The following is a 16,766-nucleotide window of genomic DNA, read 5'->3' on the forward strand; positions in this document are numbered from 1 at the left end:
GTGAAAAATTTTAAACAGATATTGTATATAAAAATATACATGGCAAAACCAAAGCCTCCTCATCAACAAAATATCAGTAAGAACCATTCCATTAAAAAAAAAAAAAATGACTGAGTCTTAAAAGTCAATTACTTAAAAGTCAATAAACCTTCTTGAGTACATGTCAATGAATCTTCTTGAGTACATATAACAAATATAATACAATCTTCAAAAAGTTAAACATAGAATTACCCAACAATTCCACTCCTAGGCGTATACCAAAAGGAACTGAGAGCAAGTATGCAAACAGAAACTTGTCCATGAGTGTTCACAAACTTGTCCCCCCTCAAGTGCTCTCTCTGGAACAATGTTCACAACAGCACAGTTCACAATAGCCAAAAGGTGGAAATGACCCAATTTCCATCAACTGGTGAATGGATAAACAAGATGTGATATATACATGCATATAATGGAATGTTAGCCATAAAAAGAAATGAAGTATTGATCCCTGCTGTGCCATGGATGAGCCCTTAAAACATTAAGTGAAAGAAGCCCGACACAAAAGGTCACGTATGATTCCATTTACATGAAACATCCAGAACAGATAAACTCATAGAGATGCAACACAGATTGGTGGTTGCCAGGGCTGGGGGAAAGGAGTATGCGGAGTGGCTGTTTACTGGGTCCAGGGCTTCCTGTCTGGGGTGACAGTAATGTTTTGGAACTAGGAAGTGATGACTGCCCAAGATGGCATGTGTATAGACTGCCACTGCATTGTATGCCTTAATTTTATGTACATGAATTCTACCTCAATTTTTTAAAAAAACTGTAATGCAAAAAGGTCAGAAATATGAGTAATCATGGTCTCTCAGACCCTTTTCTCCCTTCATCCATTCAGCCTACTATTAACTACATTTCCTAAAATGCCTTTTCATCAGGCCCTCCTCTCTGCCATACACTTCCAATGTCTCCCCACTTCCTGTTTCATGAGAACCTCTAACACTGTGAGATCTTAGTTTCTCCAACTCTACCTTGAAAACTACCAAGCTGAGGATGGGGCTAATTAAAAGCAACAAGCAATGCCCGGAAGCCCAGGAGTAAACCCTGAGTTCTCTGTTTGAGAATGCCCTCAGTTTTATTGAGGATGTCTACCGTTGGAGGCACTGCAGTGACAAAGGTGAAAAAATACAATTTCTGACCTCAGGGAACACCCACTAGAGCCACAGGAAAATAATTTTACACAGAAAGACAGTGAATATAAAAAAAATTATGGAAGTTGGGTAATAAACAAGGGCCCAGTGTTGTTATGGGGGCACCGAGAAAGGGAACTTAAGGTGCACCTGTGGGGTAGGGAGACTGTGGATCAGGGAAAGTAGTTTCCTAGAGGAGGCAAGTCCTTTCTTGATGGATGAGAAGGAATTCACAGACAAAAAGAGGAAAGGGCCTGTGGGCACATAAAAGGAGGCAGCAGATGTCATGCCATGGTCGGTGGCTGTGCAGTGCCAGGAGAGGCTGCCTGTTCAAGGCCAAGGAGGCTCAAGGTCAAGGAGGCTGTGAGTGTCTGAGGTTCAGTCTCATCTCACCCCATCACAAATAATGGATGTATGTCCTTTTCTTCTAGGTAGGCTGGGATCAGACAGGTTCCCTGTGACCACCAAGAGAATGGTTGTCAGCTCTGCCTATGTATCTTTCCAGCAGGGCTGGAACCACATGGGAAGGTAAGGTCTGATTTTAAAACTTACCTTGAATTACCATTCTCATTTCAACAATTTTGTTTAAGGTCTCCTCACGTTCTATCAGGGTCCTTCAAAGCCCCCCTCAAGTGCGCTCTCTGGAACAAGTGCAGCCCATACAGACAAAGCTGGCCTGGCCTCTCTGTGATCTCCTTCCCCCAGCCTGGGGATAAACTGCTGCACAGTTTCTCCCCAGCTATATTCTAGTTTGCTTAAATACAGAGACCATGTCGTTTTTCCCCTTTTTTTTCTTTTTTGAAGGGAGCAGGGCCTGGTCCACTAGACCAGTACAGGGTACAGTGTAACATGTAAGTATTTCAGAAGTTACACTTTAAGCAAATGGGATCAGAAACTATTATACATAAATAGAAAGTTATCCAACTAGCAATTTTTGCATTTCACCAGAAAGCAATTGATGAAGTCTGGAGCCTTCCCATTCTCATGCTGGGGGTAAATATGTCATAATATAAATTAGATCCAAATTCTTTGCTATTTCACCATTATAAATTACTAGTCATTCTAGGTGAGTGTCTATTTACAAGGGCATATAACAAAAATATCTAGCAGGGTCATGAAGACATCGTTCTCCTGAGGAGAAGCAACAGATGTGTTTCCACTGACAGATATGGTGCCAGTGAGCACCTGCAAATCCTGTGGGAGGAGATGATTCAACACAGCAGTTTTCACTACATTTTTGGGATCTTCTTCTGTAGCTAGTACTGATTTATTTATTTTATTTTATTTATTTATTATTATTATTATTTTTTGAGATGGAATCTTGCTCTGTCACCCAGGCTGGAGTGCAGTGGTGTGATCTCAGCTCACTGCAATCTCCACAGGCCTGGTTCAAGCAATTCTCCTGACTCAGCCTCCTGAGCAGCCGTGATTACAGGTGCCTATCACCACACACAGCTAATTTTTGTATATTTTTAGTTGAGATGGGGTTTTGCCATGTTGGCCAGGCTCGTCTTGAACTCCTGACCTCAAGTGATCCGCCCTCCTCAGCCTCCCAAAGTGCTAGGATTACAGGCATCAGCCAGTATACCAGATACCAGTACTGATTTATGACATCAATGTAAACACCTTCTTATCACCTCATAGTCTTAAGCAGCACATGAGTTATATCCTGTGTTACCAAGACAAAAAGAAGAATATTCATTGAACAGTAATAAATGGATCAGAAAACAAATACCAAGGTGTTAAGGGAGAGAACCATTTGATTTAATGGTGTAAAAGAAGTCAATCATTCAGGTGATGGAAGTAACTGAGAACACATCTATACTTCTACATGTTCTTGAAGGAGGGGGAGGGAAAAATGAATAAAACAACTAGATTTTAGGTAGCTGCCTCAGATTAATTACCTGTTAACACTGTCATTTGCTAGCTGGAGTCCACAGTCTATTTGCAACACTGTTTTATAATCCACATAAGCTTTCCCATACTGCTCTAGAGTTTCATAGGCCATTGCCCGCCGCAGAAGAGGTTTCATTGAGAATGGATGAAGTTCCAGAGCCCTTAAGAAGACAAAAATATTACATACCATTTGTTTTGAAAAATGCTCTTTAGTTTATACTTCACTGAATAGATACTGCAGTACTGAACTCACGACTTGGGGACCAGGCAACATGCCAGAAAGGCAAACGCAGAGTAACAGAGCAATCAAATTTGTGTTCCCCTCTTTTAAGCCAGTATCAAAGCACTCGCATTGACTCTTTCTCACTGAGCCGTGGGCTCCCTGGCAGCATTCCCCAGCCTCCCCAGTGCCCTAACAGAGCAGCATGGCTGGAGGCACAGAGCAGGGTTTCAACAGATTAAAAAGAAAATTCTTATTTGCAACTATGCATTTAATAATAAAGTACAGAACCATAAAAGTTGCATCACATTTTGAAAATTGGCATTCTAAAACTTACTACAGTTTATGATTCACTTGTTGCAAAAGGGCTTCAAAAACAGACCAAAAGAGGATCAAGGAACTAAACATACAATGATTACTTCTATGTCATGAATTTTCATCTTGCACGTTTTAGTCTAGGTGTTTCCAATATCACTAAAGATGTATCTCATGGTTGCGTTTTTTGGTTTTGTTTGAAGTAAGTGTTTAAAGCTACTTCAGCATTTAACGTACTTCATTATATTCTCAAGTAAAACAATAAAAAAACCTGTACATATAATCCTCAATTTACAATATGGTTATGTCCCAATAATCCCAGTGTAAACTGAAAATATGTTAAGTCCAAAGTCAGCCCAGAATCTTTGGTTAAAGAATTACCAATGCTTAAAGACTGAAACCTTGTGGTTGTGTATCCCTTTCAAACCATAGTAAAGTCAAAAAAACCAGAAGTTAACCACTGTAGTTAAGGACCATCTGTATTTATGAATGAACACTATAGTAGTCTTGGTTTTTAACAAAATCAACAGAAGCTGCAAAGAAGTCCTCCATGCAGAGATCCTGTGAAGACCACTAGCATCTGCACCAGACTGTAAACATTGAAGATTGTGGAATTATTCTTTCAACTCATGCTACAAGCAGTTAATATATCAAATATTTAACTTTCTGGAAGAGCATGAGCGAGGGCTGCTTTCTTTAACTTGTTTTTTGTTTTTTTTTTTTCCCAATAGTCTTAGAAATCTGCTATCTATTCCTGTCGACAATGATTTGGCAATGAGGAAAACCTGACAGAGTATCTGCTATGTGCTAGTCACTGCAGACTTCCCCATCTAATCTCACAACAAACCTGTAAGGTAAATACTAGCATGTTCATTATGTGGGTGAAGAAACTGAGACATGAGGAGTAATGGTCCTACAGGTCAGTTCTTTTGAATGTGAGCTTTGTGAAGGCCAAGGGCACTGCCTGTCCTGAGCACCACTATATTCCCAGTCCTAGATCAACGCCTGGGTCATGAGAGGCACTTGGCAAACTTCTCTGTGAGCGCTCAGAGCCTACGCTCTGCCTACCACAACACACACAGAAACAGTGCAAACGAAGGAACTCTGAGTCATCTGCCACTCAGACCACTCCCACATCATACAGATACTCAGCTGCACTTGTGGGAGCCCTTCTGGGGTATCACAGAAGTTATTCTAGAAAAGCTGTTAAACCTAATCCACTTCACTTCTCTGAAAAAATAACCAATTTCACTATGCCTAGGTGTTAAGATTGTGAGTGATTTTAATGATCATCTTTGTGCTGTCCCAGTTTTTTCTTAAGTTTTCTATAATAGGTTTTTTTTTAACAGTAAATGTTATTTAAAACATAAAATTAAAATCAAGTAAAAATATTTAAACACTAGACAGTAGCTCCGTGGGCATCAGGATCTGTCACCTGTACCACTGCCTTAAATTTAGCTTAGTTTATTGTTTAGGTAATATTGACTCTATGAGCAGAGAGAGTCACAACTATGTGACAACCTTCACTTCACAGATGACTTCCAATGACCAAGGTGCCATTTATCTATTCAAGATGGCCTTAAGCCAAGCTTGGGATCTAAACTTGATGAGATGATATATTTAATTTTTAGCACTTTCTAGCCCAGTGAATGCAAGATTTTTTTTCTTTAACCACAGTCCTGAAAATGAATATGAATTTATGAATGAAAATTCCATTAAGGAAAAAACTACCTATGCATAAAAATAAGCACAGAGAACTTTTGAAGCAGAGCTTACAAAAGCGGCTGTCTATTCAAATTAACACAGTTAAAACCCTAAAGAATCTTCCTATTTCAAGTCTGTGAGAGAGTAGCAAAGATAAGGAAAAGCAGAGAACTGGCCAGACACCCAGGCTCAAGCCTGTAATCCCAGCACTTTGGGAGGCTGGCAGACCACTTGAGGCCAGGAGTTTAAGACCAGCCTGGCCAACATGGCAAAACTCTTGTTTCTACTAAAAAAATGCAAAATATTAGCTGGGTGAGGTGATGCACACCTGTAATCCCAGCTACTTGGGAGGCAGAGGTACAAGAATCACTTGAACCCAGGAGGCAGAGGCTGCAGTGAGCTGAGATCATGCCATTGCACTCCAACCTGAGTGATAGAGCCAGACTCTGTCTCAAAGAAAAAAAAAAAAAAAAAAAGCAGAGAATTACTAGGCAACATTCATTTGTTGTATTTTGTCTGTTGAAACATCCTCAATGGAAAGTCACCAAAAGATGTTTGGTGTGGGTTAGATAAACCAAAACAGTTCTGATAGATAAGAAAAGTGAAGTTTTTTTTAGTTTATAAACAATTAGGAGAATTTTAAAAGTTGTAAAATGATGGCTTTCAAACTTAAGCATCATAACCCCTTCTCATGCTTCTCCTGGAGGTCTAAAAGACAGCCATGGAGATGCTGCAGTGAGGGGAGAGGCTGGGCTTAGAGATCTTCAAGCTCTTCAAATCTCCCCCCACCCCACCCCACAATCCCAATGGCCACTCTCCAAACACACGCCTGGAAAACAACCAAGGCTCCTCAGGAGTAAAACATGTAAAATCAAATGGTAGTTTTTCCCAAAATATATCTAAAAATTATTTTCATAGGTTAGATTTTTCCCTTTATTTTAAATTTTGTGGTTTTTTTTGTTTTTTTTGTTTTGTTTTTTTTACAGTGTTTGACTCCTGATACCACTTATCTGTTAATAAGAACTTGTGGGCCAGGTGCAGTGGCTCACACCTGTAATCCCAGCACTTTGGGAGGCCAACGTAGGTGGATCACTTGAGGTCAGGAGTTCAAGACCATCCTGGGCAACACGGTGAAAACCCTTCTCTACAAAAAATATAAAAAATTAGCTGGGCGTGCCTGTAAGCCCAGCTACTGGGGAGGCTGAGGCAGGAGAATCACTTGAACCCAGGAGGCAGAGGTTGCAGTGAGCCAAGATCGTGCCATTGCACTCCAGCCTGGGGACAGAGCAAGACTCAGGCTCAAATAAAAATAATAATAATAATAATAAAATAAAAAGGAACTCATGAACTCTCCAAAGATAATTAACTGAAAACCTAAAAAACTTAACTCCTTTTAATATGTATGCAATCTGTTTGAGGTAAAGTGAAAATATAGTTACTTGAGCTGAAAAGATGTTCACAGTAGCACAGTGTGGCTTCTCTGGCTATAAAACAAGATTGAGAATCACTGCTTTAGAGTAAAGTCACCCCCTGCTGGGCCTCATCTCCATTTCTCTTACACTGGGACTGGTAGTCCAGCTATCAAAGAAAACATCTGAGTAGGTCAGTCTCTAAGGAGTCAGCACCAACCAGCAGAGCCAGATTCCTTGCCTAAAAAACAGCTCTTACATTAGCACATCCTACCTAAAGCCATACTCACTTCCCTCTCGGTCAGGCCATCTCCTGCCCTCCCCCAGGACAAGCCCTCACTCTAGCCTCCCTGGCTGGAGTCCCACCCTTGACTTCCTCCTGGGTCTACAATGAAACACAGCAAATTTTAGCCAGTAAATGTTCATCACCTTAGAGGATCTCATGTAAGACAACGCAAACCACTCTTTTGCAGCAGCTCTAACGTTAGGGTTCTCAAGTTTCAACTAAAGTGTCCTGACCTCCCTCACAGTGGAAAGGCCTAAAACAAGTCTGAAGGGTAATGTATTAGAAACAGACACTTGAGTTGTAAGGATGTTGGCTGCAAATCACAACCAGCTTGGTATCCAACAACTTCACATGGTCTTGTCTGTTAAGAGCACTAGTAAAAGTCCTTAACAACTGGCTCTCTGGGTAAAGAAAAAGTGTTGGGGGGAAGCCCAGATTTGTGGCATTTGTTTCTTTGATAGTATTAAATGGTATCCCACCATAACAGATTTCAAAATATCAACTTGACATCAACCAGCTCACAAATCCTGAAAAATGTAATGATTAGCGAGTGTGGTGAGCCAGCACAACTGAGGATGCGGTCTGATGTCAGGCCAAAGAGAATATAAAAGTATTATTCATCTCAAATTTAAATATGTAAAACTGGCCAAAAATCCAAGTGCCTCAACGCCTTCTTTTTAAACTTAGGTACAGATACTAGCAAGCTTTACCCATATCAATAAACTGATACTGCCATGAAAACAATAACAAATTACTCACCTTATAAACGGAGTGTCCACATAATTTACTGTCCAAACTAGAGTTTCTGAGGATGTTATATGAAATAACAGAAGTAAACCAGGGCTGTGTCAGTCAAAGTAGGACATGCCTTCTTATTTTTTTACATGTACTAATAGTAGCTTCTTGCCAAAGTGCTTCTTATTACTTAATGGTGAGAAACAATGTTTTATTTATGTAGATATTTACCATCCAGGCAGGTAACTCATTGAGTACCATGGGTGACTACTATGCTTCGATGGGGTACAAAGCTGTATAAGACATGGTTCCTCAGAGGATACCAGAGGTTGGGAAGGATGGGGGAAGGGGGTGGGGGCGATACAGGCAGAGATGTGTTAAAGGATATAAAACTACAGCTAGCTACCTAGAAGGCACATGTTCTAGTATTCTATAGCACTGTAGGATTACTATAGTTAACAATGATACATAGTTTCAAATATATATATACATCTATATATTTGAGACAGAGTCTCTTGTCTGTCGCCCAGACTGGAGTGCAGTGGTGGGACTGGAGTGCAGTGGTGGGATCTCGGCTCACTGCAACCTCTGCCTCCCAGGTTCAAGTGATTCTCCTACCTCAGCCTCCCAAGTAGCTGAGATTATAGACGTGTGCCACCATGCCCGGCTAATTTTTGTATTTTTAGTAGAGATGGGGTTTCACCATGTTGACCAGGCTGGTCTCAAACTGACCTCAAGCCATCCGCCCACCTTGGCCTCCCAAAGTGCTGGGATTACAGGCATGAAGCACTGTGTCTGGATCATACATATTGAAACATCACTCAGTACCCCATAAATATGTACAGTGATTATTTATATATTATAAAAAGGAAAAGACATGGTTCCTGACCTCAATGTGTTTAAACCCCCTTCAGTGGATAACAGAACTTAGAGGTGTGACTAGGTGTCCGTGTAGGTGTTACAGACCTGCAGATGACCGGGAAGTCTGGGGCACCCAAGGAGGTAAAGAAAGGGGGAAGCTGAGCAGGAACTTCGGAAGCTAAGATGTACAAAGGGTATTACCACCATTGGGGGCAACATGGGCAAGGGCTCAGAGAACAGGGTGGGCAAGAGTAAGCAAGAGGTCCAGTAGACCAGATGGAAGCAGAAACTTGCTTGGGGGCAGTGTGGTGACAGAGAAGTCTGCAGTTATTTCAAAGCCAATACTGAGCCATTAAAGGCCTGTATGAAACAATCTGAATAAAATAACGTTTCAGGAAAGCTATTCTGATGCCACAGTGAATTGGAACTAGTTATTAGGCTTCTCCAGTAGTCTAGGAGTGATACAGAAAGAGCATGAATTAGAGCGGTAGCAGTGGAAATGAAAAAAGTTTGCATAATCTTCTATAACCCTCTTCATATACGTGAGATAATTTATGATTTGTATGCATCAATCAATTAACATACCATAAGCTCTTAAGAAATTAGACCCTTAGGCAGAAAATGTAGGATCTTGGATATTGCATTCACCACAATGAAATTATAACAATCTCTTGACAAACCTGAAAACGTGCAGTTTACCTGTTACAATCTTGAATGCAGCCACTGCAGTTTCCTTCTTTTAGGTAACATGCTGCTCTATTTGAATATAAGATACTTAGATCATCTGCACTTTCACTTCCTAAAATCACATTTAATTAAATACAGTTAAAATCCATTAGCAAGATCACAGTTCACCAGAATTAAAAGACGCCCGAGGTCTCCGGTGGCACTGCAGTCCTGCAGACTGATCATGCAGAGCTCCACGGAGCTGCTACCCACAATAGCCACCAAGGGAAAGCCCGGCGGGAATGGAGGTAAACGTGCCTGGCCAGGCACATGCCCGCATTCCAAGGCGCTGCTCACTGAGGTCAGGTGGCACAGCGCTCTTAGTCACCTGGGAGGAATGCAGCGATGCTGGCGCCTGTCATTCAGGAGACGGCGACGCCACTCCCTCGGGGCCCTGGGGGTCGGGTGAACCACAGCGCGAGGGGCCCAGGAAGTGGCAGGGCGCGGCGCACCTACCAGCCGGCTCCAGGAGCGCGATTGCCGCCGAATACTTGTGGGCCGCCTCGGCGAACTGCCCGCTTCGGAACAGCTCGTTGCCCTGGCTCTTTAGGCCGGCGGGACTGACCGGGGCGGCGGGCGGGGACGCAACGGGGTCCCCCTCGCCCCGCCCGCCGCTCGGATGCCCGTTGGTGCCGCCGCCCGCCACCGCCGAGGCCCGCTGTCGGCTCCGCTTGTCTGCGCCGGCCTCCGGAGTCTGGCCCCGCCGCGGCGCGCCCCTGGCTGGCCGCTTGCCACTTTCGGCTTTGCTGGTCAGCTTCTTTTGGATGTTGCCCATGGCGCACGGCTGGGCTGTTTGCGCGGCTCCCGCCGGCTCCGCAGGCTCTGTGGGGAAGCGGATGCGGGAAGTGAGGGTTTGCATCACCGGGAGCAGCTGCCGGGGAGGCCGCGGGGGCACCGGGCGCAGAGGGCGGGCTCGCGGAAAGCCGGGTCGGGCGCCGCCCCTGCGGGCGGAGCCGGCGCTGCCCGACCTCGGCGACCCGTCCACCAGTCCGCGCCCTCCGGCCCCTGCGGCTTCCTGAGGACGCGGCTCCCCGGCTCCGGACAGAAGCCATCCCCGTCTGTAACTGTTTAAGCACTGAAGGGTCTGTGGCGTGAAAACTGGCATCTTATAGCCATCCCCTTGAAGCCCACCTGCCCAGGTAGAGCTTACAAAATACGTACTCTTTTGAATGGAGTTGCAAAAACTTGAATACAATTTTAGTACCCAAGGTGGAGACGCCTTTCCTTATTTTAAAAGATTAGGAAAAAAGATTTGAAAGAAAAATAAAGTGCAAGTGATTTTTAAGTCATTTTAAAAGTGAATTTAGCAAAAAAGTCACATAAAATTGGCACTTAGTTTTTAAGCTTAAAGGGAGCCTTAAAAACACAGTAAATTTTCCATCCCAATGCATTATTCAAACTAAAAATTTCTTTGATTTTGATTAAGAGTTCAGGTATTAATAGCTTTAATAATTGATTGTTGAAACTATTTTTAAATATGAAAATGATATATATCTATTTTTTGCTTTTTTCTTTTTTCAGGCAGTGCTGAAGGAATACATATTTCATTTATAGTGTCTTATCAATATTTAAAACAAAGCAATTAATCATTGAAATAAGCACTGTTAAAAACTACTTAAATATAGAGATTTCCAAGATTTCTCTTTTAACAAATTCTTATCTGATTCTTAATGGATATATTTTCCATCCTCTTTCATGAATGGTAAAGCCAAGATTTTAAGCACAGAGACAGAGGGAACAGAAAAGCACAATTATTTAAGTGAAAATCAGTGAATGAACACCTTAAGCATCGAGTATAAAAACAAATTAATAAATACTGTTTTCTGTACAGCAGAATAACATCCAATTTGGATCACCAGCCAAAAAGGACTTAATTATTAAAACAATAAAAAGATTTTGCTATAGAGATAAATCTGCATATTAAACCCAGTAGGATTCCTAGAGTAAGGCTCCAGTTTGCATCTGGTTTCTGCTAATCAAGTTCTCAAGGAGACACTGGGTGAAAGCACAAAATTCAGGATCAGCAGAAACAATGGTCAACTTGGTATTACTTTCCACCCCTTTGCACAGTATTCCCACAGGCCCGACCAATACTATCACCAAAGAGATACAGTTCATTTAGAACTTAATATGGGTCACATTCATCCTAATACCAAGTATTATCATTCCCACTTTACAAATGAGGCAACAGAGACACAAGGAAGAAGCTAAGGAATCCACTCAAGTACACAGAGCTAGAAGCCAGCATACCTCGGATTTGTTTTTATTTTTTTTTATTTATTTATTTTGAGACAGGTGCAGTGGTGCCATCATAGCTCACTGCAGCCTTGAACTCTGGGGCAGGCGATCCTCCCCTTAGCCTCCAGAGTAGCTGGGACTACAGGTGAGAGCCACCATGCCTGGCTAATTTTTAAAATTTTTTGTACAGATGAGGTGTTGCTATGGTGCCCAGGATGGTCTCAAAGTTCTGGTCTCAGGCGATCCTCTCTCCTTGGCCTCCCAAAGTGCTAGGACTGCGGGCATGAGCCACTGTGCCCAGCCATAACCCAGATTTGAACTGAATTTAAAGCATTCTTTCCTTAAGACTGAAATGGCCCTGAACAACTTTGGTAGCCTTTGGACAGGTAAACAGAGGCCCAAACATGAAAGACGTGTGAGTTCTGTTGGGTGTTGGGATACCCGTGGGATAATGCATGGAGCTGTTCAAGAGGTGGCTCTGCATATAGATCAGAGAGGGGGCCTTCTCCAGAGCCAGTGACTCGGGAGTTAGTATATAAAAGTTTGAGTGTGGCTCTGGCAAGGTGGCCTCTAATCCTAGCACTCTGGGAGATTGAGGTGGGAGGATTACTTGAGGCCACTAGTTCGAAACAAGCCTGGGCAACATAGTAGGACTCCATCTCTACAAAAAATAAAGTTTGGATGTGGATGAGATCATTCAAAGGCTCAAAAGGATCCCTGAGATATACTAACACTTAAAGGATGAACAGAGGATGGATCTACAGTGTAGGCAGAGAAATGCCTAGAAATGAGAGAAAAAACCAGGAGTGCATACTGCCTCAGAAACACCAAGAGTATTTTGGGAAGAAAGGAGTCAACAATAACAGCTGTCAAAGGAATGAATGGCCAACAGTGTAGCCTCAAGTAGGGTAGTGTGGGTAGGTGACAGATGCAAAAATCCTCAATAAAATACTAGCGAAACAGATTCAACAGCATACTGAATGGATTACACATCATGGCTAAGTGGGATTTATCCCAGGAATACAAAGGTAGTTCAGCATTAGAAAATTAATCAATGCCAGCACACCTAATTAACAGAAAAAGTATTGCATACATGATCCCACAATTGATACTGAAAAGGCATGACAAAATCTAACATGCTTTCATGATTAAAAAAAAAATCTCAGAAAACTAGGAATAGAAGTTAAATTCCTCAACATAATAAGGTATATTTATGGAAAACCCATGGCTAACATCATATTCAAAAATGAAAGTAATGAAAGCTTTCCCCTAAACATCAGCAACAAGACAAGGATGCCTGTTTTCACCACGGCTATTCAATACTGTACTAAAAGTTGTAGACTGATCAATTAGGCAGTCAAATGAAATAAAAAGCATCCAAATTAGAAATAAAGTAAAATTATCTCTATTCATTACATAATCCTATTTATATTAAAAAATCCCAAAGAATCCACCCATCTTGACCACCCCCCACCAAAAAAAAAAAAATCCAAAAACTAGAGCAAATAAACAAATTCAGCTGAGTTGTAGGATATAAGAGCAACAAGCTGGTGTTTCTATACACCAGCAATGAACATACCAAAAGGAAATCAAGGAAACAATTACATTTATAATAGCATCCAAAAGAATAAAATACCTAGAATAAATTTAACCAAGGAGATAAAAGTATTGCTTTAAGAAATATTTTAAAAGACTTGAATAAATGGAAATATATCCTGTAATCATGGATAGGAAGATTTACTAAGGTTAAGATAATGTCAATACTATTTAAAGCAATCTATGGATGTAGCACAATCCTATCAAAACTTTTTTGCAGAAATGGAAAAGACAATCCTTAAATTCATACAAAATTGTAAGAAGTTCAGAATAGCCAAAAAGATCCTGAAAAATAGAGCAAAATCAAAGGACTCTCTTTTCTTCTTTTTTTGAGACAGGGTCTTATTCTAATGATATATTAGTCAGGGTTCTCTAGAATAACAGAACTAATAGGATGTAAACTACCTTCTATATATATATATATATTATATATATATATAGTATATAGTATATATCTATATTAACTATATAGTTAACTAATATATTAATATGTATAAACTGCCCTTTATATATATTATATATTAACTCTAGTTATATATAGTTAACTAATATATACATAGTCACACAACTATATAACATATCTAGTTATATTATTGTCACACAACAACTATATAATATATAGTTAACTATATATAACATAGTTAACTATATATGACATATATAGTTAACTATATATAACATATATATATAACTATATATATATATAGGGGAGCCAGTCTGAATCTCAAAACTGAAGAATTTGGAGTCCAATGTTCAAGGGCAGGAAGCACCCAGCATGGGAGAAAGACGTAGGCTGCTGGGAGGCTAGGCCAGTCTCTCTTTTTCATGTTTTTCTGCCTGCTTCATATTTACTGGCACTGATTAGATTGTGCCCATTAGATTGAGGGTGGATCTGCCTTCCCGAGACCACTGACTCACATATTAATCTTTTCGTCAATACTCTCATAGACACACCCATTATCAATACTTTGTATCCTTCAATCCAATCAAGTTGACACTCAGTATTAACCATCACAGGTCTACCCTTTGTCAATTTGAACCCATATATATCTCCTGAGATCATACATGATCTTCAAATAAAGACAATAAAGTCATAATTACACCTAACATAATACAACTATCATTTGTACAACCAGAAACACACCAATCCCCAACCCAAATACTATTACATAAAGTTAACAATACTTAAATGCTGATATGAAGTCAATAAATCTTATGTCACATGATAAAAGACAAAGGAAATAAAATGAAGATATTTTCTTGGTGCAAATGTATACATGCACAAACATGTTTTTAACAAAAGGAGGAGGAAATACTCATGACAATTACAGTCCCTGTTTCTGCAGCTGGTCACATGGTCATAGCTGGTATTGATGGCTACCTTCTTCTACTACCTATTCTGTATTCCCTTTGCCTTCAGCAAGCACCTCACCAGGTCCTGGTTCTTTTTCCTGGTGGAATGACCCTAACTTTCATTCCTGAAGGGTCTGGGCCATTTGTAGTCCTGCCTGGACTGGGCTGCTGTAGTTTCTCATTGACCTTAATCACAGGGCATGGTAATACTAAGAGACGCCCTCATGGATCTCCTGTATTCCATGCATGCTCTTCCTTACCTCCATTGTGGAGTAGTAGACTGATTTCATCTTGATAGTCCAGGTCAATCACCCCAGCCAACACTGTAACTCGACTCTTAGCCTGTTGACTTAAAGGTAGGAGGAGCCCAAAGTGTCCAGGTGGCAATCTTAATTTCCAGTTTAACAGGATCATTGTTGTGTCTCCTGGTGGCAGCGTTCCTCCCTCTGGAACTAAGACCTCTAGGCCAGCAGAAGGTAATGTCACAGCAACAGGAAACAAAAATGTTGCTAGTAGATCACTAGGGGTGATGGTGAGTGGTACCATTTCTCCTTCACCCCTTGATTCCTAGATTCATGAATCCTGGCTATGAGAGAAGCAGTATCATATATTGGATGCTGATTCAAAGCATACCCGACCTTCTGGAGAAGTTTTCCCCAGCCCTGCAAAGTACTGTTACCTAAGTTGGTGTTGCAATTCCAACTTCAAAAGGCCATTCCAATTTGATAGCTGAGTTCTATCAATTCAGCTGCTTCGGATGATGGAGAACATGGTAAGATCAGTGAATTCCATGAGTGGGAGCCCACTGCCTCACTTCTTCAGCCATAAAGTGAGTGCCTTGGTCAGAGGCAATGCTGTGTGGAATACCATGATGGTGGATAAGGCATTCCGTAAGTCCACAGATGGTAGTCTTGGCAGAAGTATTGCATGCTTTTTCCAGGTCCTTGACCATCCAGACAAACCACTGGCTACAGCCCATGAATCGGTATAGAATCACACATCTGGCCATTTCTTCTTCCATGCAAAGTGCACAGCCAGGTGCACTGCTCAAAATTCTGCCCACCGGGAAGATTTCCTTTCACTGCTGTCCTTCAGGGATGTTCTAGAAAGGGGCTATAGTGCTGCAGCTGTCCACTTTTGGGTGGTGCCTGCATATCGTACAGAACCATCTCTTCTCTTCCTCTGTCAACTGACCATAGGGAACTTCCCATGAGGCCATTGGTGCAGGCTGGGGAAGAGAAGGCAGGGTGGCAGGAGTGGAGATCATGGGCATTTGAGCCACTTCCTCATGTAACTTACTTGTACCTTCAGGATCTGGTTGAGCCCAATCACATATATACCACTTCCATTTGATAACGGAATGCTGCTGTGCACAACCAACTTTATGGCTAGATGGGTGAGAAAGCACTCAGTTCATGATAGGCAGTTCAGGTTGCCTGGTGACTTGACCCACACTCAAACGTGCAGTTTCTGCCAAAGCCCAGTAATAGGCCAAGAGTTATCTCTCAAGAGAAGAGTAATTATCTGTTGAAGATGGCAGGGCCTTGCTCCACTGTGATTCACCTGGGGAGCCTGCCAAAGGCTCCAAACAGCATCCCTGTCACTAACACCTCAAGCATCATTGGATCTGCTGGGTCATATGGCCCAAGTGGCAGAGCAGCTAACACAGCAGCCTGAACATGTTGCAGAGTCTTCTCCTGTTTTGGACCCTGCTCAAAACTGGCAGCCTTTCAGGTCACTTAATAAACGGGTTGGAGCAACACACCCAAATGAGGAATGTGTTGCCTCCAAAATCCAAATAGGCCTACTAGGCACTGTGCCTCTTTCTTGGTTGTAGGAGGGGCCAAAGGGCTCTTCACCTTAGAAGGAATATCTTCCTTCACCTTAAAAGTAATATATCAACAGGCCCCACACCACTGGACCCCTAGAAATTTTACTGAGGTAGACGGTCCCTGAATTTTAGTCAGATTTATTTTCCATCCTCTTGCACACAAATGTCTCACCAATAAGTCCAATGTGTTTGCTACTTCTTGCTTACTGGATCCAATCAGCATAATGTCATCAATGTAATGGACCAGTGTGATATCTTGCAGAAGCAAAAAGTGATCAAGTTCTCTCCAAATAAGATTATGACACAAAGCTGGAGAGCTGACATATCCCTGAGGTAGGACAGTAAAAGTATATTGCTAGCCTTGCCAGCTGAAGGCAAATTGCTTCTGATGGGCCTTATGGACATGAATGAAGAAAAAGGCATTTGC

The 16,766-nt window shown here is 41.7% G+C and overlaps 1 protein-coding gene across 2 annotated transcripts in view; it reads right to left on the reverse strand.

The window, feature by feature from the left end:
- SPAG1 (sperm associated antigen 1) overlaps positions 1-16,766 on the reverse strand; it is a 76,070-nt gene that overhangs the window by 16,388 nt on the left and 42,916 nt on the right. For both annotated transcript variants that reach the window (XM_032248057.1, XM_032248068.1), the window contains exons 11-13: positions 9,778-10,143; positions 9,295-9,394; positions 3,074-3,226 (exon numbers count right to left, since the gene is read on the reverse strand). In XM_032248057.1, coding sequence (XP_032103948.1) covers positions 3,074-3,226; positions 9,295-9,394; positions 9,778-10,143 — 619 coding nt within the window. The remainder of the gene's footprint in view (positions 1-3,073; positions 3,227-9,294; positions 9,395-9,777; positions 10,144-16,766) is intronic.

Source organism: Sapajus apella, unplaced genomic scaffold (assembly GCF_009761245.1).
Source record: "Sapajus apella isolate SASKATOON/1434 unplaced genomic scaffold, GSC_monkey_1.0 scaffold3, whole genome shotgun sequence".
NCBI classification, from domain to species: Eukaryota; Metazoa; Chordata; class Mammalia; order Primates; family Cebidae; genus Sapajus; species Sapajus apella.